Raw genomic sequence first — 25,425 nt, forward strand, 5'->3', positions numbered from 1 at the left:
TGAAGGACAGGGAAGCCTGGCATGATGCAGTCCATGGGGTCGCAAAGAGGCAAACACGACTGAGTGACTAACAACACTGCATAGACATTAAATAAACAGGGTGACAGTATACAACCTTGACGTACTCCTTTCCCAATTTTGAACCAATCAGTTGTTCCATGTCCGGTTCTAGAGCCTCACTGCTATTAACCAAAAACCATTTCGGGGTGGCAAGCTTAAAACCCAGCCCTTACAGACTTCAAATCTTTGACACATGAGTAATCAGTGAAGGCATCAACACTGGCTTCATCTGTTCCCCTCATACCGGGAAAAGTGTGAAGCACCTTAGCTGAGACCATAGAAAACTCTACAGATTCATCTCTAAAATATCGACTCAATGGACATGAGTTTGAACAAGCTCCAGGTGACAGTGAAGGACAGGGAAGCCTGGCTTGCTGCAGTACACAGGGTTGCAAAGAATCGGACATGACTGAGGGACGGAACAAGAAATTTAACACTAAGCACTGATCCATAAGATGGCCAGTTTGCCTGAACTGAACCGATTTCAGGCTTTAACAGTTAAGTTAAGAGCCCGGAGTCCGCAGATTGACAATTAAACTGCAAAAGGCGTAGAAGCCTCCAAGAGAAACAGTTTCCCGCCTCCCAGCCGGTTGCAGCTCTCTCGAGAAGAGCCGCGCCAGTGCAGGGCTGTGACGTCAGTACAGGCCCTAGGCCCGCCCCCTGGGGTCTTTCTGCTTCTGCGCGGTTGAGTAACCTAGGAGTTTGCGCGCTTAGCTCTGCCCAGCGCCCCGGAAGTTAATGCAGAAGCCACACCCCCTACTCGGCCGGCCGGGACGGAGCCATTTTAATTCATATCTGAGTGGGCGGTGGCGATTTGTGTTGGCCGTCTGGCTCCGCAGGGCAGGGGGCAACTTTACTGGTTTGGGGTGGTTTTTAGTTTAATTTTTCTTTTCTAGCTTGGCATCGCGGGCCAGTTCGTAATTCTAATCGGCTGAGGCCATGTCAGGAGACGGAGCCACGGAGCAGGTGAGGAAGGAGAGTGGTGGGGCCTCGTGGCGACCTCTTCTCTCCACGTCTCTGTTCGTCCGAGTACTCCAGCCATATTCGCTTGAGGAAGGAATCAGGGGTCTAATGAATCCCAAAGGCTGGGTACAGAAGTACGGTGGGAATGGGGAGCGAGATCTGACTGAGATTTGAAACTCTTTTGGCTTCTCTTAGGGGTTGATATGAACAAATATTTGATTTAGACAATAGCTGGGAAACTACTACGTCCTGTTTAGGTTTATGGGACTTAGCTGGTGAGATTCTTTCCTTTAATGCCATTTCGGTGTTTCAGTTCAGTTCAGGAATTGATTATTTTAACGTGTACTCGCTGTTTTCGAAAAACTTGACAGTGTTCTCTCCAACCGCCTTTCCGATATACACTGTACCCAGAAACTGGTTACTAGTTTGAGAAATAATTTGAGATGAAACTGATCTGAAGAAAGAAATTCTCGCCAGAGCCATTGAGGGAGGAAGCAGTTTAGGAGTAGAGGATCGTTATGCCAAGTTGGGAATTTTGTGGCTTTCTCCCGCTCCCTCCCTTAGCATTTCATTTTCGTTTTTCCAACGACACAGATAATTGTAGAATTTGATAAATCCGAAATGAGAAGTCCGATATGGACACTGTAAATAAAAACAGCTGTTTTAGTACTGGATATGTGACATATAAGTATTACAAAATTCAGGTTTTTTTGTTAAATGATTTGTTCCTTTTGCTTTTTATTCAGAATTTTGTAGGATAGGGTTTACCTTTTAGCTTGAAAGAGGAAACTGATATTTTATGAAAGATGTCAGGTTTTTTTTTCGATTTATGTTCAGTATGTTTAGGTAAATGGTTTTTAAAATGGAGGCTAGATAGACTGCAGATTTCAAGTTCGAGTTCCTGAAATTTCCCATTGCCATAGCAACGAAATACACTTACGTTTCCGTTTTTCAAGTGCCCGGCTTGTGGAGTGGGAAGTGTTCTTGGAGATTGACAGAGATGAGGCAAAATTGGAATGTTTCTGTTGAATAGAATAGAGTGACTGTAAATTTTATTGTCGTTAAAGTTTGGATAAACTGAATTTTGTGTTTGCTCGTCGACAAATTTCTGTCCTGAAATTTTCACAGTATTTACATTTTACATCCTGTTAGAATGCCCCAGATTGCAGTCTTTAAATTGTTACGTCACGTGTGTTTACATATACTACCCTTTTTCTGGGTTCCTGTTTTGTCACCTGCAAATGGAGGAGGAGTAATGTACTAAGGTTTTCATGGAAAGTTTCACGAATTCATTGTTAATTCTTAAATTTATCTAAAATTGTAAACACACAGAATTGGTGCCATGACCTTTTCAACTCAGAACTTGTGGTGTTTTAAGTGGGAGAGAAAGTGGTAATTTTTTGAAAAAAGTTTCACCCGTTAGTTTTATGTGTCAAGTTTAGGACATAAAGAAAAGTGCAGTGAATGCCTATAGTACAGTTCTTCACCTAGAATCGACAGTTGTTGAGTGTTTGCCATATTTGCTTTATATCTTGTACATAATTTATTTGAAAGTAAGTCAACACATATTCATCCCCTCTTATTTCAGCTTCTCTTATACAGTAAAAGGACCCTAATGCTATTTTATAACCATTATACCATTTCCCATCTAAGAAAATAGTATACCGTATCACTTCTAAAAATTAGTCCATATTCAAATTTCCTCAGTTTCTCCAGAAGGCAGTGTGATTCATAGGGTTTTATTGTATTAAAAATCAGAATCTATAATGTAGGTTATTTGCATCATTTGATTATGTCTCTTGAATAGTCCCTTTATTTTTTGTCCCCTCGGATATTTATTGTCTAGTCGAAGAATCCAGAACAGTTCTCTTGTAGAACTTCTCATTTTCTGTCTAGGTTTATTTGATCTGTGTGTGTGAGGTATCATTTAACTTGTTCTTTCATCTTCTGTATTTCCTGGAAATTAACAGTTATGTCTAAACTCAGAGCTTTGATAATATTCAGGTTAAATATTTTTGTGTATAATATAGCATCGCATCAAAAGGCACTTCATGCTAGGTTATTCCACTGTTAGCAATGGTTTAAGTTTGTTCACTTGGTTAGGGTAATGACTGCTGGGTCTTTTCATTGTAAAGGATTATTTCCCCCTTTGCAGTTAGTAATCTGTGGGTCGATAACTGTGTTCCTCAATAACCTTTTATCTAGTTATTTATTGTCAATCGATAATCCTTGAATAAATAAGTTATTTCCTTGGAAATGGCAAATGGTGATTTTTTTTTTTAATTCTGTCTCTACTTATTGGCTCATACTTTTCCTCAAAGACGAAATTCCTGTTTTCTTTTCCCCTCCTTTTAAAAAATTGAATATTGCTGTGGATTCATGGTGTTTTCTGAATTTACTATGATAAATTCAGCTATAGCTTTTTTTTTTTTTTTTTTAAATGCTTAACTTGTCCTAACTTTTATGGTGCTTCCTATATATTTTTTCCATCAGTCTGTAAGACATTTTTTGACATCTGATGACCAACAAAGAATTATCTTCATATAATCGTTTGGATTTTTTAAAGATACATTTCAAACATGCAAGAAAAAAGAATGGTATATGATGCTTCTATTACAGAGCTTTGTCACAGCTAAACCTGTTTTCTCCATACCTTCACTTACTCTTCCCACCTCCATTTGTTGTTGTTATTTAGTCAATAAATCATGTCTGACTCTTTTGCAATCCCATAGATTGTAGCCTGCCACTCTTCTCTGTCCTTGGGATTACCCAACCAGGAAGACTGGAGTGAGTTGCCATTTCCTTGTCCTGGGGATCTTCCCAACCCAGGGATCAAAACCACATTTCCTACTTGGCAGGTGGATTCTTTACCACTGAGCCACCTGGGAAGCCCCCCACCTCCATTACTTTGAAGCAAATCCCAGATATGATATTATTCAAATTTTAACTGGAATAGTGGTTACACAATACCTTGAAGGGTGACATGATCAAAAATATGAATCAGCTAGCTTGCTTGATGTGTAAGACAACAGTCAATGAAAATTTAGGGGGAAATTGAGTGATGATGGACAAGGGGGAAAAAAAAGACTAAACAAAATTTGAAGAAGAATGAGAGAAAGATCAAAACCACTCTGAATCATGGGTTTGCTTTGGAAAGATGCCAAGGGGTTTCCCTCCTTCGGGATATGAATTGTAGATTTCTTTTAGCTGTTTTAGCATTGAAACTCAAAAAAATGATAATTTGTTCAGTAAACCTGATAATATTTTAGATTTGTTATTCAATAATATAGATGGTCATTTCTTGGTATTGAACCCCTGGATTTGTGTTCTGTGAAAGAGAGAAATGATTGTAGACAAGCAAAATCAAGAGTGAGGTTTATTGTGTGTGTGTTTTTTTTCTAACTCTTATATGGATGTTCTATTTTACATTTAGAGTGCTGTTTAAATTACTTTGTAGTGTTGGTGGGTATTCTGGAGCCTCGTGTTTATTGTTTTTGCCAGTTTAGTCATGACAGAACCACATGCATATAGATTTTCCCCTTGACAAAAGCACATCTGGTTCCCCTGTGGAATTATGGCTCTGTTTTTATCTTGTACATTTTTTCTAACTGCTTGATTCAACTTTTGATCTCATTCTTTACACCATTTTACCTTGTGCGCCACCTCTACAGCATTTAATAGGCTATTTAGAGTTTGTTCACTGAGTTTTGAATTGAAAGGGCTGCCTTACTCGTTATTCACCTTAAAAACCTAGATTACTGTTTTGGTAATTAAAGGTGAAGTGGATAAATTTTTGCACTCAAGCCATATGCTATATGTTACAAAATTTTATAGAATTGTATCTTTTGGGGAGACAGGTGCTTATGATTACTGATAATACAAAGTAAAGTATTTTGGACATAAGAGTGAATGGTTTCTAAAGTTTTGTTGACCAACAGAAAAAGAGGAAGCGAGAGATGTATTTGGCCAAGTCAATTCCGATGAAACTTGAGTCCCTAAACTTCTGATTCTACAGTTTTGTCTTTCAGAAATAAGGTTTCAGTTTTCAAACAACTCATAGCCTGTCCTAGAGTTAGGAAAGCCTGAAGTATAAAAAGAATGATCTTTACTTTGGGAGGGGGGGGGAGAATTATGTGACTTGAAGAAGCTCAAATTAATTGCTAATAAAGTTCATAACAAAGCAGAGAATTCAGGGCTATAAAAGTGTTTTGCTTTTGGTGAAAAATAAGTTTAGGAAGATTTAGAAAATATGAGAAATATGTGTTCTATTTTGTACTTATTAGGAAAGAAAGATAAAACTGAAACCCGATTTATTTTGTTGAGTAACGATTAGTATCTAGTAGTGGTTAAAAGGAAACAGTGCCTATTTTAAACCTAAGTGGATGTGTGTGAAGGTTAGAAGAGGAAGGGAAAAGGCCAAGAATATATGTTATAATGATAGTCTTTTCTTTGGATACAATTATCTTTTTCTGTTTTTAACAAAATCTTTCTGTAATAGCCTTTTCTAACTTTCCCCTGTCCTGTTTTAAGTGATACTTAGTGTAACAGTTTTGCACAGGCAAGTTTGATTTGATCTTATTGTTAATATTTTTTGAGGAAATTTACTATATAGGATATTCTATCCGGCAGTAATTGTTCCTAGGAGAGATAGAGCTGTGTTTACAGTACTGGTTTTCCCGAAAAGTACAACAGAGGGAGGTTGTGTTCGATGAGATTGCATTCCCTCTTCCTTAGGAACACGGAAATTTGCATCCTAGATAGGCCTTCCAGAATGGTAAAATCTATTCAGATGTTTGTATCTATTAAGTGGATGATTGCAAAAAAAACAATTAATAGTTTTCAACTTTTCTGCCTTTATCTCTAAATCTTTATTCTTTTTTAGACAAGACCTAGTTGTGAATTTGAGTCTTCTTGTTTATAATGGATAGTTGGTAATGGTGTGAGGTTGATTTTAAAAGAGATTTTAGTTGGGCAAATGTTTAACCTAATTTTAGATTAATGGATAGTTTATGATAGGCAGTAAATATTTATTAAAACCCAAAAGGTAAAACCATTCTTAATTCTTGTCTTTCTAGTGTTTCACTTAGTTTATAAAATAAATTAATATTTTGGTCCCTCCTGAACAAAAGCAGCTGCATTTTTCACATTCTAAAAGATTAAGATTTTTATGTATAAAACAAATACTTCAATGCTGTTTGTTTCCTAGGGAATGAATAAACAAATTTAAGACGCAAGTATGATAAGTAGAATTATTTGGACCAATAACTATTAGGCTGCTTTTTCTAAGTCTTTGAAATGGTTGTACGTTTAGTAGATTTAAGTTTTTGAAAGATTTGAAGGGATTATATGCAGGATATATATTCAGATTTGTTCACTGAAAACATCTTGTAGTTTTGTCACACTGGTAAAGGAACATAGGACTAAGCTGGCATCCAGTACTAATGTCACCTGTCAGATAAAATGCCTTAGGCATATGAATTGGCTTAGTTACTTCTTGAATAGTCTTGCAGAGTACTACTATAGTCTAGTTTTGATTTTGAAAAAAGACTACCAAGAGAAACTTAAGAGTTGAAAAGTTTAGTTTTTGCAGTTTTCTTAATATTTTAACAACAACAACAAAAGGAATGACTTAGGTCTGATTCTGCTTTATTTTTGAAGAAACTAACATTTGGGGAAACACGTATTTACAGAACAGATGAATTAGGTGGTGTTTCTCAAAATGGAGTCAGTGGTCCATTGTATCATATTCACTTAGGTGCTTCATTATTGCCTGTATGTCAAGTTTAGATATATTGTATTAGATTCTGTAGGTGAGGCTGAATATCTTCATTGGAAATAAGTATCACAATGATTTTTATGTAAATGAGTTTGTAAACCATTTAGGATAGGGATTGAAGATACTTGGACCTTCAAAGTTGGTTTTGAATACATTGATAAAATAAATGGAGAAAAACATTGCAGATTGTGCACATGGACATCACCAGATGGTCAACACTGAAATCAGATTGATAATATTCTTTGTAGCCAAAGATGGAGGAGCTCTATACAGTCAGCAAAAACAAGACCAGGAGCTGCCTGTGGCTCAGATCATGAACTCCTTACTGCCAAATTCAGACTTAAATTGAAGAAAGTAGGGAAAACCACTAGGCCATTCAGGTATGACATAAATCTAATCCCTTATGATTACAGTGGAAGTGAGAAATAGATTTAAGGGACTCGATCTGATAGAGTGCATGATGAACTATGGACGGAGGTTCGTGACATTGTACAGGAGACAGGGATCAAGACCATCCCCATGAAAAAGAAATGCAAAAAAGCAAAAAGGCTGTCTGGGGAGGCCTTACAAATAGCTGCGAAAAAGAAGAGAAGCGAAACGCAAAGGAGAAAAGGAAAGATATAAGCATCTGAATGCAGAGTTCCAAAGAATAGCAAGGAGTGGTAAGAAAGCCTTCCCCAGCGATCAACGCAAAGAAATAGAAGAAAACAACAGAAAGGGAAAGACTAGAGATCTCTTCAAGAAAATTAGAGATACCAAGGGAACATTTCATGCAAAGATGGGCTCGATAGGACAGAAATGGTATGGACCTAACAAGATATCAAGAAGAGGTGGCAAGAATACACAGAAGAACTGTACAAAAAAGATCTTTACAACCCAGATAATCATGATGGTGTGATCACTCACCTACAGCCAGACATCGTGGAATGTGAAGTCAAGTGGGCCTTAGAAAGCATCACTATGAACAAAGCTAGTGGAGGTGATGGAATTCCAGTTGAGCTGTTTCAAATCCTGAAAGATGATGCTGTGAAAGGGCTGCACTCAATATGCCAGCAAATTTGGAAAACTCAGCAGTGGCCACAGGACTGGAAAAGGTCAGTTTTCATTCCAACCCCAAAGAAAGGCAATGCCATAGAATGCTCAAACGACTGCACAATTGCACTCATCTCACATGCTAGTAAAGTAATGCTCAAAATTCTCTAAGCCAGGCTTCAGCAATACGTGAACCATGAACTTCCAGATGTTCAAGCTGGTTTTAGAAAAGGCAAAGGAACCAGAGATCAAATTGCCAACATCCGCTGGATCATGGAAAAAGCAAGAGAGTTGCAGAAAAACATCTATTTCTGCTTTATTGACTATGCCAAAGCCTTTGACTGTGTGGATCACAAGAAACTGTGGAAAATTCTGAGAGAGATGAGAATACCAGACCACCTGACCTGCCTCTTGAGAAACCTATATGCAAGTCAGGAAGCAACAGTTAGAACTGGACATGGAACAACAGACTGGTTCCAAATAGGAAAAGGAGTACATCAAGGCTGTATATTGTCACCCTGGTTATTTAACTTCTATGCAGAGTACATCATGAGAAACTCTGTGCTGGAAGAAGCACAAGCTGGAATCAAAATTGCTGGGAGAAATATCAATAACCTCAGATATGGAGATGACACCACTCTTATGGCACAAAGCAAAGAAGAACTAAAAAGCCTCTTGAAGAAAGTGAAAGAGGAGAGCGAAAAAGTTGGCTTAAAGCTCAACATTCAGAAAACGAAGATCATCGCATCTGGTCCCATCACTTTATGGCAAATAGATGGGGAAACAGTGATTGAGACCTTTGATAGTATTTCACTGATTTTTCTCTCCTTACTGTATGTATCAGTTATCAGTTCAGTCGCTCAGTCGTGTCTGACTCTTTGCGATCTCATGAATTGCAGCACGCAGGCCTCCCTGTCCATCACCAACTCCTGGAGTTCACTCAGACTCATGTCCATCGAGTCGGTGATGCATTCCAGCCATCTCATCCTCTGTCGTCCCCTTCTCCTCCTGCCCCCAATCCCTCCCAGCATCAGAGTCTTTTCCAACGAGTCAACTCTTCGCATGAGGTGGCCAGACATAGTATTGGAGTTTCAACTTCAGCATCAGTCCTTCCAATGAACACCCAAGACTGATCTCCTTTAGGATGGACTGGTTGGATCTCCTTGCAGTTCAAGGGACTCTCGAGTCTTCTCCAGCACCACAATTCAAAAGCATCAATTCTTCGGCACTCAGCTTTCTTCACAGTCCAGCTCTCACATCCATACATGACCACTGGAAAAACCATAGCCTTGACTAGACAGACCTTTGTTTGCAAAGTAATATCTCTGCTTTTGAATATGCTATCTAGGTTGGTCATAACTTTCCTTCCAAGGAGTAAGCGTCTTTTAATATCATGGCTGCAATCACCATCTGCAGTGATTTTGGAGCCCCCAAAAATAAAGTCTAACACTGTTTCCACTGTTTCCCCGTATATCTCCCATGAAATGATGGGACTAGATGCCATGATCTTCGTTTTCTGAATGTTGAGCTTTAAGCCAACTTTTTCACTCTCCTATTTCACTTTCATCAAGAGGCTTTTTAGTTCCTCTTCACTTTCTGCCATAAGGGTGGTGTCATCTGCATATCTGAGGTGATTGATATTTCTCCCAGCTTTCTTGATTCCAGCTTGTGCTTCTTGCAGCCCAGCGTTTCTCATGATGTACTCTGCATAGAAGTTAACTAAGCTGGATGACAATATACAGCCTTGACGTACTCCTTTTCCTATTTGGAACCAGTCTGTTGTTCCATGTCCAGTTCTAACTGTTGCTTCCTGACCTGCATATAGGTTTCTGAAGTGGCAGATCAGGTGGTCTGGTATTCCCTACTATATTTAGTCACTCATGAATGGAAAATACTCATTATAAAACTAGGTTTGTGACTCTGCTAGTTCTGTTGCAAAGGTCATCAAAACTCTTGGTCAAAAAGCATATATAGCTTTACATTCTTTAACTTACTACATTCCTCTGCATACTTTTGATTTTTATCACTTGCTTTAAATTTTCTCTGACTTCTATTTTATTTTACAAATGACCTCCAGCATAACATCCTATTTATCACAAAAATAGCTATTTGAAGAAAGTGAAGTACTTTTTTTTTTCTGTCCCAAGTTTTGCTTCCCTGGTGGAAATGGAAAGAAGAAATTAAATTAAATTATACACATCACGGACTCAATGGACGTGAGTTTGAGTAAACTCCAGGAGGTGGCAATGAATAGGGAGGCCTGGCATGCTGCAGTCCATGGGGTCAGAAAGACTTGGACCAACTAAGTGACTGACCTGAACTGACTGATACATTTAAAATCATTAATATAATAATTTGTCACTTCTCCATACCCCACCCTATTAACAGCCACCTAATATAAATTAAACTATTGTATAGACAGTGGTTTGCAGCCTCAGTTTCCCAGAAGCTATGTGGCACATCCATGACGTATGACAGTTGTAAGAAAAGATTATTAAAAATGCTGCTGCTTTTTCAGACTACTTAATTGTAGGTTTTGGTCATCAAAAATAATATATTGCAGCAGATTGAAAGCAGAAGCCAGATACTAAAGAGATCACAAAAATGTAAAACAGTGCCATCGTTTTCACTAATTTGTTGTTGTTGAAGTTTTAATTTCTTATATAATATTATAGATTTGACCCACATTTTATAAAATGTCTCTAGTTCCTCAGTTGTAAGAGTGCAAAGTGATTATAAGAAGTTTGAGAACCATTGATATAATGCCTGGAACCTGTGAGACAATGTTGTAAGTTCTGTTTCTCTGAGTTAGCTTCCCATAGCAAAAAGAAAGTAAAAAGACAGTCAACCGAAGGGTAGAAAATTTTTGTAAACTATCCAGTAATGAACTAATAGCTATAATATGTAGAAACACATGCAGTGCAATAACCAAAAAAAAAAAAACCTCAAAAATGGCAAGGAATCTGGAAAGACATTAACTATATACAAATAGCCAATAAAAACATGAAAAGTGTTGAACTTCATTAACTATCAGTGAAATAAAGAGAAAACTACAATGAGAAACCAGTCTGCTGCTAAGTCACTCTACTGTCTTTTAAAATCATCAAAAAGAATACCGAGTGTTGGTGAGAATGTAAGAAAAATTGGAGCCCTTTTGCTGATAGAACTGTAAAATGGTTCAGTCACTTTGGAAAACAGTTTGACAGTTCTTCAAAGTGTTATATAGTTTGCTTTATGGCCTAACAATTTCACTTCTGGGTATACACCTAAGTAAAAAGAAAATACAAAAGGAACTCCACTCAAAAACTAGAAATAATCCAAATGTCCATCGAGTGATTAATATAATGTGGGATATCCATTCAGTGCAATATTTGGCACTGGAAAGTACTGATATGAAGACATGAAGTTTGAAAACATGCAAAGTGGAAGTCAGAAACAAAACACATTGTGTTATTTACATGAAATGCCTACACATTTATGGAAACAGTAGATTGATGGTTGCATAGGCCTAGGCGGATTGGGAAATGGGAATGCCAATTAATGGGTATGGGTTTTTATTTAGGGTGATAAACATGTTCTAAAATTTCTTGTGATAGTAAATATACTAAATTTAAGCATTGAATTTTACGCTTTAAATGGGTGAGTTGTATGGAATTTGATTGTCTCAATAAAGCTATTAAAAATAAAAAAGGTCAAACATGTATAATGTATCCTACCTCCATACTTTAAGTCAGTTATCCATGGGGGAATTCTTCAGAGAGAAGTTGGTATTTTAGCAATACTCTTTGACTAGAAAAACTGTTCATAGAGCAGATACTCAGGTAGTTCCTCAGCAACATGTTTGCCCTATACAAAAAAGTCTGTCATCTGCTTCACAAGTTGTTCTGTTTTTGTACCCATTTGAAATAGTATATGTTATAATTTTTCTGATTTATAAAATTGTACATTTCAAAGCAGCTCCTAGTGTCACCTCCTAGTACCATTAAATGTGCATGCATTGGGAACTGAAGTAGTCCAGCTTTTTTTCTGTTCATTTGATTTGGGGCCCATCCTACTCCCCATTAACATCTCCCTAAAGGATGATAATAGGATTACAGGTATTCCAAAGACAAGCTGGATTTTGATAGTTTCTTTATAGTTGTTTTGGGAACATGTAAACATGAGACAGCTGTTTGGCTATATCTAAACAGAGTTCTCACCTCATTCCATTACAAATGGGCACCAGAAACGTGACAAGTTTTCTTAAAGTGACCTATTTCTCAGATCTGGTGACAGATTCAGGAAATAATATTGGGTTGGCCAGAACAGGTTTTTCTGTAAGGTATTGTGGAAAATGACAAATGAACTTTTTGGCCAACCCAGTAATACAACTCTGCTCTTTATGAAGCCTCAGTCTACTTGTTGCTTCTAGAAAACTGTTCCATTTTCATTTGCTCAACAGCAAATATAGTAACCAGACCGCAAAACAAAAATGTTATACTCTTGGTTACCCAGCTGGTTCATATCTGTGACAATGAATGACTTCTTATTGTGAGAAATGTGGCCTTTAACTACTAGAGGATACTGGGCCATTTTAGTTATCTTTTGTTAATTAATTCAGTTGATAGAGAATTATATATATAGATTCTTTTACAAACATTTGACTACATCCTTGTCCAGAGCAAAACATTTACCATTGTAAGAGATTCTGCAAAGAGCTGATTCATAGTTCTGCCAGATTTAACTGGACTTTGGGCAGATTCATATAATTTAATTATATTTTTTATTATACAATGGGATTATTGGTTACTTAACAAGGAGTGGTGATTAAGGCCTAACATAGTAGGAGCTCAATAAATGTTTCGTTTTGTTTTACTTTGGATCCATCATCCTTTCCTTGGGCGTCTTAGTCCATGGTAACTCCTTCCTCCAGGTGTCTGTTGATAGTTTTTGGTGTTCCATGAACTTGAATGGGCAAAATAAAGCTTTTTTCACTAATTTCTAACTGAAATCAAGCCTTCTATTATGAGTGTGGGCAAGAAACCATGCTAGTACTGTTAGCAACAGCTGTGACTGGGACAGAAGTATTCACAGTGCTATTAGCACTCATCAGTAGACTCACTAGATTTTATTTCATGTGATAAGTATTTGTTACTATGTAAAACTTAAAGATATTTAGATAATTATATTTCAGTATAATTGAATCCTACGTGGTTTATTTTGTATATTTGAGAACATTATCCTGAGAAAGTTCCCATGGACATCACTAGCAAGAAGGTACAGTGGTACCAAAAAAACAAAGTTTGGAACTGCTTGTTGTTGTTTAGTTGCTAAATCGTGTCTGACTCTTGTGACCCCCTGGACTGTAGCCCACCAGTCTCTCTGTCCAAGGGATTTACCAGGCAAGAATACTGGAGTGGGTTGCCCATCTCCTGCATTGGCAGGTAGATTCTTTACCACTGAGCCAGAGCCCTTACTTTCAACTCAGGCTGCACATTGGAACCACCTGGTTCTGTGTGCCACTTGGTGCTGTTATGTCTGGCTCTTTCGAACTCTGTGGACTGTAGCTTGCCACGCTCCATCTGTCCATGGAATTCTCCAGGCAAGAATACTGGAGTGGGCTGCCATTCCCTTCTCCAGGGAATCTTCCCAACCCAGGGGTCGAACCTGCATCCCTTACATCTGAATTGGACCTGAAGAGTTTTTTAAAAATAGTGACAGTTCAGGTTCATTCCTAGAGATTATTTCAAATGATCTAGAGTGAGACTTGAGTATCTTTTTAAATGCTCTTTACCCAAGGTGATTCTGATGTGCTGCCAGGGTTGAGAATCACTGAATGAATGGCTCATTTTATTTCATAAGGAGACATTTATCCTTGCTGCAGTTATGCTGGTCAGATATTAGATGCCATCTTCTGAGTTTCTCTGTTCTGCAGATTATGGTATGTGGTGGTGTTCAGTCACTAAGTTGTGTCCAACTCTTTGCAACCCCATGAGCTGCAGCACTCCAGACTGCTGTCTTTCACCTCTCCCAGAGTTTGGTGAAATTCATGTTCGTTGAGTTGGTGATGCTATCCAACCATCTCATCTGCTGCCCTCTTCTCTGTTTGCCTTCAGTCTTTCCCAGTATCAGAGTCTTTTCCAGTGAGTTGGCTCTTTGCATCAAGTAACCAAAGTGTTGGAGCTTCAGCTTCAACATCAATTCTTTCAATGAATATTCAGGGTTGATTTCCTTTAGAATTGACTGGTTTGATCTCCTTGCTACTCAGGGGACTTGCAAGTCTTCTCCAGCACCACAGTCAAAAGCATCAATTCCTTGGCGCTAAGCCTTCTTTATGGTCCAACTCTCATATCTGTACATGACTGCTGGAAAAACCATAGCTTTAACTATGTGGACCTTTGTTGACAAAGTGATATCTCTGCTTTTCAATATGCTGTCTGGTTTGTCATAGCTTTTCTTCCAAGGAACAGGTGTCTTTTACTTTGATGGCTGCAGTCACTGTCAACAATGATTTTGGAGTCCAAAAAAAAAAAAAATCTGCCACTGCTTCCACTTCTCCCCTTTTATTTTCCAGGAAGTGATAGGACTGGATGCCACGATCTTAGTTTTTTGAATGTTGAGTTTTAAGCCAGCTTTTTCATTCTCCACTCTCACCCTTATCAAGAAGCTCTTTAGTTCTTCTTCATACTCTGCCTGTAGAATGGTATCATCTGCATATCTGAAGTTGATACTTCTCTTGGCAATCTTGATTCCAGCTTGTGATTCATCAGCCAGGCATTTCACATGATGTACTCTGCATATAAGTATAGTATACATTATCTAATTTGGTAGGTTAATTTTGAAGACGTGAATTTGAATGATTTGGCCTCCCATCAGACTGCTTTGATATACTAATTGTTCTTATTAGTAGCTTTGATTAGCTTAGCTGGTTTTTAGGTCGTAATTTAAAGTTCTGTATCATATTTACTTCTTATTTTATCATTAATATTTTATGATTTATATCTTACAAATCCTCATTTATTTTAAAATATTTTAAAAATTTGTTTTGTCAAGAAGTAAACTGAAAATCTTTGTTTTGTCGTATCCCAGGTGCCCCTTAAACAATGCACATACTAGGCACTGAGGAAATATTTTTCAGGTGCACAATAAAATTTCAAACAGCAGAGAGTATGTATACAGTGTGTAAAGTACACTTGTATGTGGGGTGTGTGTGTCTCCCCAGCCACCCCTACTCTTTTTTAAACTGCTATTATGTCCCATGTTGCTGTTTATAGACCTGCCTTGTTTGTTCTTTTCGGTGGTTACAAATTCCATAATTTTATTAACCAGTTTTTTAAAAATGATTATTTAAATTATTTCTAGTCTTGCACAGCAACAAACAGCCACATAGCTGAGTATTCTGTGCACATCTTTGTACACATGTAGAGTAGGCTAAGTGGCCAGAACTGGAATGCAGGGTCAGATATTCGTGTTAAATTTTGGTCAGTATTACTGCTTGCTCCTGCCAACAGTTTGAGAATGTCTTTTTCTACATATCTTGACCATTTCAGTCAGTCAGTTGAGTCACTTAGTCGTGTCTGACTCTTTGTGACCCCATGGACTGAAGCACGCCAGGCTTCCCTGTGCATTACCAACTCCTGGAGCTTGCTCAGACTCGTGTCGATCAAGTTGGTGATGCCATCCAACCACCTTATTCTGTCGTCCCTTTCTACTCCTGCCTTCAGCCTTTCCCAGCGTCAGGGTCTTTTCCATTGAGTCAGTTCTTTGCATCAGGTGGCCAAAGTATTGGAGTTTCAGCTTCAGCATCAGTCCTTCCAATGAATATTCAGGACTGATTTCCTTTAGGATGGACTGGTTTGATTTGAGAGTATCTTTGCCAGTGCAGTGTTAATTATAAAACACCTTTGATCTCTTATGGCTTATATTTGTTTTTTTCCCAAGTGTTTAAAGTTCATTGATCTTTTTCTATGAGCTGTTTGACTACTTTGCCCATTTTCTTCTTGAGTTTCTAATGCTTTAGTGACTAGATGTTATATTAATAAATTTAATATTTTGCCATATGTGCTGGGGATATTTTTTCAAGTTCATCTTTTCACTTTCATTGTGATACTTTCCCCGTGCACAACTGTAAATAAACTTTACGAATTAAGTTTACTCTTTTTAAAGGCTTTTAAAGAGCGTTCCCACACAAAGATAAATTTCAGTACATTTTCTGATGGTTCTTTCTTGTGTTTTTGTTTTTAATGTTTTTGATTTGTCTGAAATTAATTTGATAGAATGGTTAAAATTGGGATTCAGCTTTTATTGACTTTGCAGTTGTTCTAAGATAGTTATTCTAGCATCATGCATTGAATAACCCAACATTCTGATTTCAGATATCACCCTTATTTGCTAATTTTCCATGTATCCTCTTTCTGAACCATCCTGATCCAGTGATTGGTTTATCACCATTGCAGAACTCTTTTATTCTGTATCATGTTTAGTATATGAGTGGGGCCAGTGGTTTTCCTTTATTAAACTTTTCCAGTTTTAGTTTCTTGAGCAAGCTTCTGAAAGCTCTTGTATATTAGTTCAGTTCAGTTCAGTTCAGTTGCTCAGTCATGTCCGACTTTTTGCGACCCCATGAATCGCAGCACACCAGGCCTCCCTGTCCATCACCAGCTCCCAGAGTTCACTCAAACTCACGTCCATCGAGTCCGTGATGCCGTCCAGCCATCTCATCCTGGGTCATCCCCTTCTCCTCCTGCTCCCAGTCTCTCCCAGCATCAGAGTCTTTTCCAGTGAGTCAACTCTTCGCATGAGGTGTCCAAAGTACTGGAGCTTCAGCTTTAGCATCATTCCTTCCAAAGAAATCCCAGGGTTGATCTCCTTCAGAATGGACTGGTTGGATCTCCTTGCAGTCCAGGGGACTCTCAAGAGTCTTCTCCAACACCACAGTTGAAACGCATCCATTCTTCGGCGCGTAGCCTTCTTCACAGTCCAACTCTCACATCCCTACATGACCACAGGAAAAACCATAGCCTTGACTAGGCGGACCTTAGTCGGCAAAGTAATGTCTCTGCTTTTGAATGTACTATCTAGGTTGGTGATAACTTTTCTTCCAAGCAGTAAGTGTCTTTTAATTTCATGGCTGCAGTCACCATTTGCAGTGATTTTGGAGCCCCCAAAAATAAAGTCTGACACTGTTTCTACTGTTTCCCTGTCTATTTCCCATCCATCATGAGAAACGCTGGACTGGAAGAAACACAAGCTGGAATCAAGATTGCCAGGAGAAATATCAATAACCTCAGATATGCAGATGACACCACCCTTATGGCAGAAAGTGAAGAGGAGCTAAAAAGCCTCTTGATAAAAGTGAAAGAGGAGAGTGAAAAAGTTGGCTTAAAGCTCAACATTCAAAATATGAAGATGTGTATTAGTAGGACATCATAATTTTGATAGAAAATCACATTAGTCTTTTAAAACACATTTTCCTTTCTAAATGTGTACTTATCAGTGGTGGAAACTTGATTTATTCCAAAGGAAAGTGTACTTCTTCCAGGTTTTTTTTCCCACTTAAACACATGACTTAAAATTTTTTTCCCCAACTGGTATTTCGACAGAATTGCTTGGTGATGTATTAAGTGCCACTGAGGAAGGTGAGGGGGGAAGAGATGTTAGAGGCAGTGCTTCCCTCTCTTTCCTTTCTTGAATATTACTAATATTTATTGCTACGTTGGGCTTCCTTGGTGGCTAAGATGGTAAAAGAATCCACGTGCAATGTGGGAGACCTGGGTTCAATCCTTGGGGTAGGAAGATCCCCTGGAGGAGGGCATGGCAACCCACTCCAGTATTCGAATCCCCATGGACAGAGGTCCTTGCCGGGCTATAGCCCATGGGGTCACAAAGAGTTGAACATGACAGCACAGCCTAGCATTGCTGTATTATAATTTCAGGAAGTCCTCCCACAAAGGCAGAACAAAACTTCATGCAAATTTATCTGGCCTATTTTGTATCAGTTTCTTTTTGTGGTACAAAATAATGTGAGCGACAATTTGAAGAGTAATACTTGTATTTATGCCACAGGTTCTGGCTACTTTTTTAGGTATTGACTTTAAGATTGTATTTCTATAATAAAAATAAAACCACCTTTCATTAAAGAGTTTAGAAAATACTGAGAAAGGGGAGAAAGTCAGCTATCCGTCTACCACACATCACCCAGACGTGACTACTAACTATGTTACAGTCTTTTCAGTCTCTTTCATTGTAGATTTCTTTATTAGTTTTGTATACAGTTTGTAAGTACAGTTTCATATACAGTTAGCTGTATATACAGTTTGTAAATCATACTTTTAAAACTTTTACGTCAAAATAAAGTTTTCATGTCGTTTCATGCTTTTTTGTTGTGATTCAGGGTGAATTCTCTATAGCAGTGTTTCTTAGTGTTGGTCCAGGGGCCTTGCCTAAGACTTTGATCTGTGAATTCATAGTTTCATAATAGATTTAAGACATTATTTGCCTATTTCACTTTTAATTCTCATGAGTGTACAGTGGAATTTTTACATGATTTGATACTGCAGTAGGTTGAGTTCAGAAGCATACATGAAAATCCAGCTGCATTTTAAAGCCTGCCATATTTATTATACACAGATTTGCAAATATATGTCACAAGGATAATCATCTAAATGAATTTTTAAAATTTTTCATTAAATTGTATTTATGTTAACATGTAAATACTTTTATTATTATTTGTACGTTAATAAATATCTAACCTTGTCTCAGTTTTAATTTCTAACATGGTAAATACTGAAATAACCTACATAAACAAAAACTCTTTGGTGTACTCACTTTTTAGAGTATAAAAGGGGTCCGAGTCTAAAAAGTTGGAGAACTGCTGCCGTGTTTTATTTCATAAAAAAAGAGATGGCTTTATTTAAATTTAAAAATGTTTTAATTTTTAGGTATGTGTCCATTTGAATTTGTTACTATGCAAATGATTTAGGTTACAGAAAATGAAGGCTTCTTTTATAAGAGGACGTTTTCTTGCTTCTTATTGTGATACTGCATCTGGGGACTAACATATTGTGCTTGAATTAAATTAGTCCTGAGATTTTTAAAACAGTAACTTGAGTTCATTATTTTTCTTCCCCCTAGGCAGCTGAGTATGTCCCAGAGAAGGTGAAGAAAGCCGAAAAGAAATTAGAAGAGAATCCTTATGACCTTGACGCTTGGAGCATTCTCATTCGAGAGGCACAGGTTTAGTGATATAGGATTACATTTCCTTCTCTATGGGTCCAATCACACTACTTGGTTCTGCAGTAAATAATATTTTCATAATCCTAACATTGTAAATGCTGTTTATTGGTTTTCAATTTTAGAATCAACCTATAGACAAAGCACGGAAGACTTATGAACGCCTTGTTGCCCAGTTCCCCAGTTCTGGCAGATTCTGGAAACTGTACATTGAAGCAGAGGTTAATATTTTATTTTATTTTTTCTTATATAGCATTTGATGGGAATTGCAACATACACTGTAGTGATAGAAAACAGATTAGGAACATAGATAGCACAAGTAGGACAAGGAGGATTTAAAATGTCTTTTGCCTTTATTTTGTAAAATAGGTATGAAGGAGTAATTAAAATGAATTTTTGAAATTTGGGTCTTTACAAGCTGATGATTGTTGCATTTTGGAGTTGCAACAACATTAAAACAGTTTCAATGGTATTGGAGTGCTTTAGCCTTTTATTTACTTGTCATGTGTCAATTTATTGCCTCCTGTGTCATTTATTTAGAACTCATTTTTCTTTTTATTCCTATTTACAAATGACTCTGGTATTATAAGGAAATACAGAAATGTTAACTTAGTTTCATAGGGTGTTTTGAGTGTCTGGTGAAATGAAACCTTTAGATAAAAAATTATTTTGGATTTTAATTTTGTGAAAATGCATGGTTTGTCAATAAATGTAAGCACTTCAGTAATTTTTAAAATTTTTCTGTAGGATAAAGTTTACATTATACAGTAATAAGTTAATATGAACTCAAACCTATGTAATCATAATTTACCCAATGTTTTTTTTTTCTTTATAACTGTCTTGAAATTTGAAGTCAGGCATTTTATTTTAAAGAGTAAAGGCCCCATTCTTGTTTACGATTAGAAGGGAAATGTTCACTTTTGAAGATCAGAATTAGTAATCAAGATGATAATAAAATGTTAATGTATTGATAACAGTTGGCACCAAATAATCATTTTTCTGGTGATATATTAATGAGATGGGGTGAGATGGTAATAGTTGATAATCCACATTAAGCTGAAAATTGATATCCATTTTTTTATAACTTATTTATACTTATGAGGTAGTCTTATTTGAATATTAATTTTATAATATAAATTCTCAACATAATCAAGTACACTGCAGCCTCGTCATAACATTTTCACAATAACTGAAATTTGATAATATGTGGGTCTGTTTTGGACAAATCAAAGGGCTTTAGTCAGCAATACTGAACAGACTTCAACACAGCACAGTGTCACCTGTGATGTGTCCCTCAGAATGGACCTAACTAACTGCAGGTTTAAATTGAGGCTACAGTGTACTCACTGTATTTGTGTTATAGTTTATATTGTATTATGTTGGGAGTGGGGGATTTACTGGACAATAGCAGGAACATTGTGTGTGTGTTGAAGTTTTTCTGTGTGGTTGTGTATGTGGTGTGTGTGTTTGTGTGTTTGTATGTGTGAGAGAGATTGTATCTTATGTGGAGTCTGGTTGTGATTTTGAACCAAGACCATATCCTTAAGGTTTTATCACTTATCCTTTTAGACCATTTCCTTCCTTAGTATATCTAATCAACAGAGTATACTGGCATGAAATTCACCAGGTGAGTGAATAAAACTGTCTGAAATATGCTGAAGCCAGGATCATCTACCTATACTTGGTCTTCATTCAGTGTGACTTTACATATTAGCTTATATGCAGATATTCTGCAAACTCATCAGAAATTAACATAATTGGTACATGATAATTTTTGTGTAATGAAATAGTATGTTCTGAGTTTTAGAAATTTCTTTCAGTTTCTCAGGTATTCAGTTATCATTCATTCATTTTATTATAGCATAATTAAACTGAAATTAGCTGTTAGATATTCATTCTGTAAACATAAAGCACAGTGAGTCTATTTCTTCCACTTCCTAGCTAAAAATAAAAACTGAATTCTAAGACAGACCAGATGTCATTCCAAAGGGCTGAAGTTGTCTAAGTAACTGGCTCATTTCACGTACTGTTTCAGAGCTGTTAGCAGTTGCCTGACATTTATTTAGTTGGTAATGTTTGCAGTTTCACACACCTACACACACAAATACGAATGTATGTGTAAAATGTCTTTTGATTTTTAAAAAACGTACAGAATATATATGTGTATTTCATAAAATTTTTATTTCTGGTTTAGGAATTAAGATGTTACATTGAATGCAAATTTTTAAAATGCATATCCTGAGCAATGTTTTTCTCTTTCCTAATTTGTTCTTTTTTATTTTCACATATGTACTTTGTTTAGTCTGTGAGGGGCTAAAGTTTTCTTTGGCCGTATGATTCAATGTAGCCTTTAATATTTCTGGAGAAGACACATAGCCTATTTATGATACATTAAAATCTGAAGTAATAATAAGAATGTCTTCACATTAAAGGTACTACTAACAGTGTTTGCATAACATCCTGTATGCACTGTCAAGAAAATAAAGTTTTGTTAATACATTTGTTGTAACTCAGTACTTCATGGTGGGAAAATTGTAAAGTTTCTTTTATTTATGTTCAGTTAAATCAGTGTGTGCGAGTCCAAATACATTTAGTTCTTTTCTAATAGAAAATACATGCATCTTTTAAAATGAGATAATTTTCTTCCCCAGAGAAACTTCTTATAAATCCTACTTCGAAACAAAGTGGCAAGGGGGAGTGGTGTTTTAGGGATTTGGGGAGTCAGAGGGTTGCTTTTAAACTTGGAACATCAATTGGAAATATTTGCCAGAATATCTTTTCTCATATCAATGAGCATTTAGCAATATTTAGATACTTTTGTAAACTTTGAACTTTAAAATGTCATCCTTAATTCATTACCTGCTTTTTTTTTTGCTTATTGAAGGTAAAATTCTTTTGTTCTAATGAAAGGACATGTAGGACCACTATCTATCTATTTTAATGCACCTATATATAATACATACCTAATTTCAAAATTAGGCCAAATTATTTTAGTATTGTATGTATTATATAGGAGATCATATTTTGCCTCCAGTTCAGAGAAATGCTTTCCTCTTGAATTCCAAAATGCTACTTTATGTGGTCTAGCCATATCTTAGAAGCGAACAATATGACTGTTCTTAAGTAACATAGTTATAAGTATAAAGTCTTAATTGTTAAGGTATGAAAATAGCGAAGGAAACATCTTAATACATCTCTAGTTGACAGATGTCTTAAATCTGCACTGCAGTATATTTTAGAGTTTTTAAACACTGAAGTTAAGTGATATCCATTTAGAACCTAAGTGCTCATAATGAACCCCTTTTTAGAATGGTCACTAAGTATTAGTGAATTGAAAAAACTTACAGTTTTTCTATTTTTTAAGTTGGTTTTCCCCCTTTTGGTTACTGTAGCTCTTCATGTAGCTAGGTAATCAGTGTGACAGCATGCAAGCTACAATATCTTGGTGTTAGCAGTAATTTGTTTTTAATTGAGCCACATTCATAAGAAATTTTCTTAGGATGATTTTTTAATTGTTAGCTGAAGGAGAAATGAAGAAGGTAATACTGCTGGTAATAGCAACATTGTGTCTTGCTGTCTGTGAAAGCTGTAATTGTTTAATAAAAGTATATAGAGAATTGATTGCCTTTTATTACAACTATTTTAATGTGAATCCTTTTCTTATAATGGGATGTGAAGTACATACTTGAGTTTTTCAAAATAACCTTTCTACTTGGGAAAAATGACCTTTAAAAGTACCTTTCTTCTTGGAAAATCGAAGTGAACTCAGGATGGATCATGGGTGACCTAAATTGAAATAAACTTCTCCACTGTCTATACTGTTTTAATTCCTCTAAGTGGCAGTTTAAACTACTGTGTTATAATGTTTTGTACATGTTGAGCAATGTGATTTTTAAATGCAGGAAAAAAATTATAGATCACAACCTCTTTTCTATACTTCAGCTTGCAGTCGTCTTTTTTAAAAAATCTGTACTCTTTTCTTATAGATCTGCTCTTTTCCTGTTTGTAATAAATGTTGGTCCATGTCTGTGTGATTATTCAGATTGTCCTCTAAAATGCAATATGTTTTTTAAATCTATAGTTTCTTACATGCATGTTTAAATGTAGTGTAGGAGTGTAAAAGAAAACAAACTATTTGCGAACAACTGAACTGATGATCAAATACCTGAAAGTGATATGAATAATTACATACTGTTTTTAAAACAAAGGAAATATTTACATTTACTATTTTAAATAGCGAACTTCAATTTTAGGTCTTACTGAAATATCCCATTCATTTTTCTGGCATTATAGTAGCATAGATATTTAGGTGTTGTCACTTCTACTAACATGATCTATACATTTTTTCCCTTAGAGCCTTTTCTTTTCACCCCAGTCATTACATAATCTATTTGCAAAAGGACATAGTTAATTTACGAAACAAAATTTCTCTTAAAAATCTTAGGTTCTATTCTTTATGTCTTCAAGGTAGTTTATTATGTGAAATGTAGCTGTTTATTTTCAGGCAAAATTTTGTACTAATCAGCCTGATCATTTTTATTTTTTTTAACTTTGTATAACAAATTTATAATCATTGCAATCACTGATAAAAAATACTGGGGGAAAAGGATCATTTTTTCCCCCCTCTTCAAAGACTCAATTTTTAACCAGGCTTTCTTATATTCTATTTTTGTGTATCTCGTAGAGAGTTACAGTGTGTTCTGAAAACCTGGAAAAGGCATTTCTAACCAGGTTTTGTTTAAACTCAAACATTCCAAAAACTGTTTTGAAACAAAGGGCTATTGGATCATGCAGGTTTGAGGTTTCCCTGTGGGTAATGGTTTAGCCTAAATTTCTTGAGCATTTATGGAATAACAACACTTAATATACAATATTTGATACTTAGTTGTTGCTTTTTGATTACTGGGGATTATAATCAGTAAGACGTTAGAGTATTTATTTGGAATACAACCTCCACCCCTATCCCAAAAGATATTAAAGATATGCTCCAACACGTGGCAACCGTGAATAAACAAAAATGAGTCTAAGATCTTTACAATAATAGGGAGTCAGAAACCCCTCTATTTGGAAGCAGAATTAATCGGTTTTGGTTCTAACTAATGAGTATAAGGGAACCTGGTGGCACTTAATTGACTTCCTCTTAAAAGACAAGACTGCATAAAGGCTCAACTGTTTTCTAACAGGTTTGTTGTGTTATATTTTGTTTAATATGTGCTTTCAACTTAAAAACAGCTGTTCCTTTTAAATGAATGAGTATGGCTCAAGGCATTTCCAAGAAATGAAGATGTCTGAAATAATACTAGTGATATCTATGAAAACTACACTTCTGAATGTGGACAAGAACGCATTTATTTGCTTGTAAATAACTTTTTAAACTTTAATTTTTATTACTAAACAATTTTGCTCTGAGCAACTTTGGAGCAGAAAACAAGTAGTTGATTAATATAATGGTATAATAAACTGAATTCTGTATAAAGTTTTCCTCCATGTATTCAGACTCTACAGCAAATTCAACAAAATGGTGAATATTTGCTTTGATTACAACCTGTTGAGAAACTAAACGACTTTTCAAAGCTCAGGGAAGCATAACCTGGGGTAAGTTTTACCATTTTATATGCTAGGAAACCTCCAAAGAAAAATTTTGTATTTGAAAATGTTAAGTGATAGTTCTGAAAACCATCTGATGTCAAGGACGGTGTGAAATATTTTGGGATAACTACTCTGAAATGTAAAAATATCCAAAGATGAAGTCCCAAAGCTATTTTTAATCTCCCTAATACTTTGATTCGTATTACCGAACATGCTTGTTAACAACCTTTTTAAAAAAAAAAATACAAAGTTTTAGCTCTGGCATATGCAGATAACACCATTATAAGTCTTTGTCTAAAGATTACATGTGAAATGGTCTTTTTTTTCTTTGTTTTATTGAGATATAATTGACATACAACATTTTATAAGTTTGACATAAAAATAAAATGATTTGATATATGTATGTATTGTGAAATGATTACCACAATGTTTAGTTAACATATATCACCTCACATGTTAACAAGGGAACTGCTATTATGATGACATTTTCCGTAACTTACTTTTTCATAACTGAATTTAAAGAAAAAGTAATGACTTGCATATTGATGATTTTCTGGAAAATTCTTTAATCCAACAAACTATGGCTCTATATGTATTACATATTTAAAGTCAAGATGGAGATTACATTTCAGTCAGATTTAGAGCTGGAAGATGAATTAACTTAGCCCCTTTTCATACATGAGTAAATTAAATCAAGAGATTGTTACCCATTTGAGCCAAAGTGTGCAAACAACACAATTTTAGGATCACCTGGGAAGCTTTTAAACCATCTAGGCTTTTCATTTAGCACCCCT

General features: G+C 36.1%; 1 protein-coding gene across 2 annotated transcripts in view; it reads left to right on the forward strand.

The window, feature by feature from the left end:
* The window catches only part of CSTF3 (cleavage stimulation factor subunit 3), a 68,518-nt gene continuing 43,907 nt past the window's right edge, over positions 815 to 25,425 (forward strand). For both annotated transcript variants that reach the window (XM_005690063.3, XM_018059269.1), the window contains exons 1-3: positions 815 to 1,026; positions 18,944 to 19,045; positions 19,168 to 19,263. In XM_005690063.3, coding sequence (XP_005690120.1) covers positions 1,000 to 1,026; positions 18,944 to 19,045; positions 19,168 to 19,263 — 225 coding nt within the window. In that variant the 5' untranslated portion in view covers positions 815 to 999. The remainder of the gene's footprint in view (positions 1,027 to 18,943; positions 19,046 to 19,167; positions 19,264 to 25,425) is intronic.

Source organism: Capra hircus, chromosome 15 (assembly GCF_001704415.2).
Source record: "Capra hircus breed San Clemente chromosome 15, ASM170441v1, whole genome shotgun sequence".
NCBI classification, from domain to species: Eukaryota; Metazoa; Chordata; class Mammalia; order Artiodactyla; family Bovidae; genus Capra; species Capra hircus.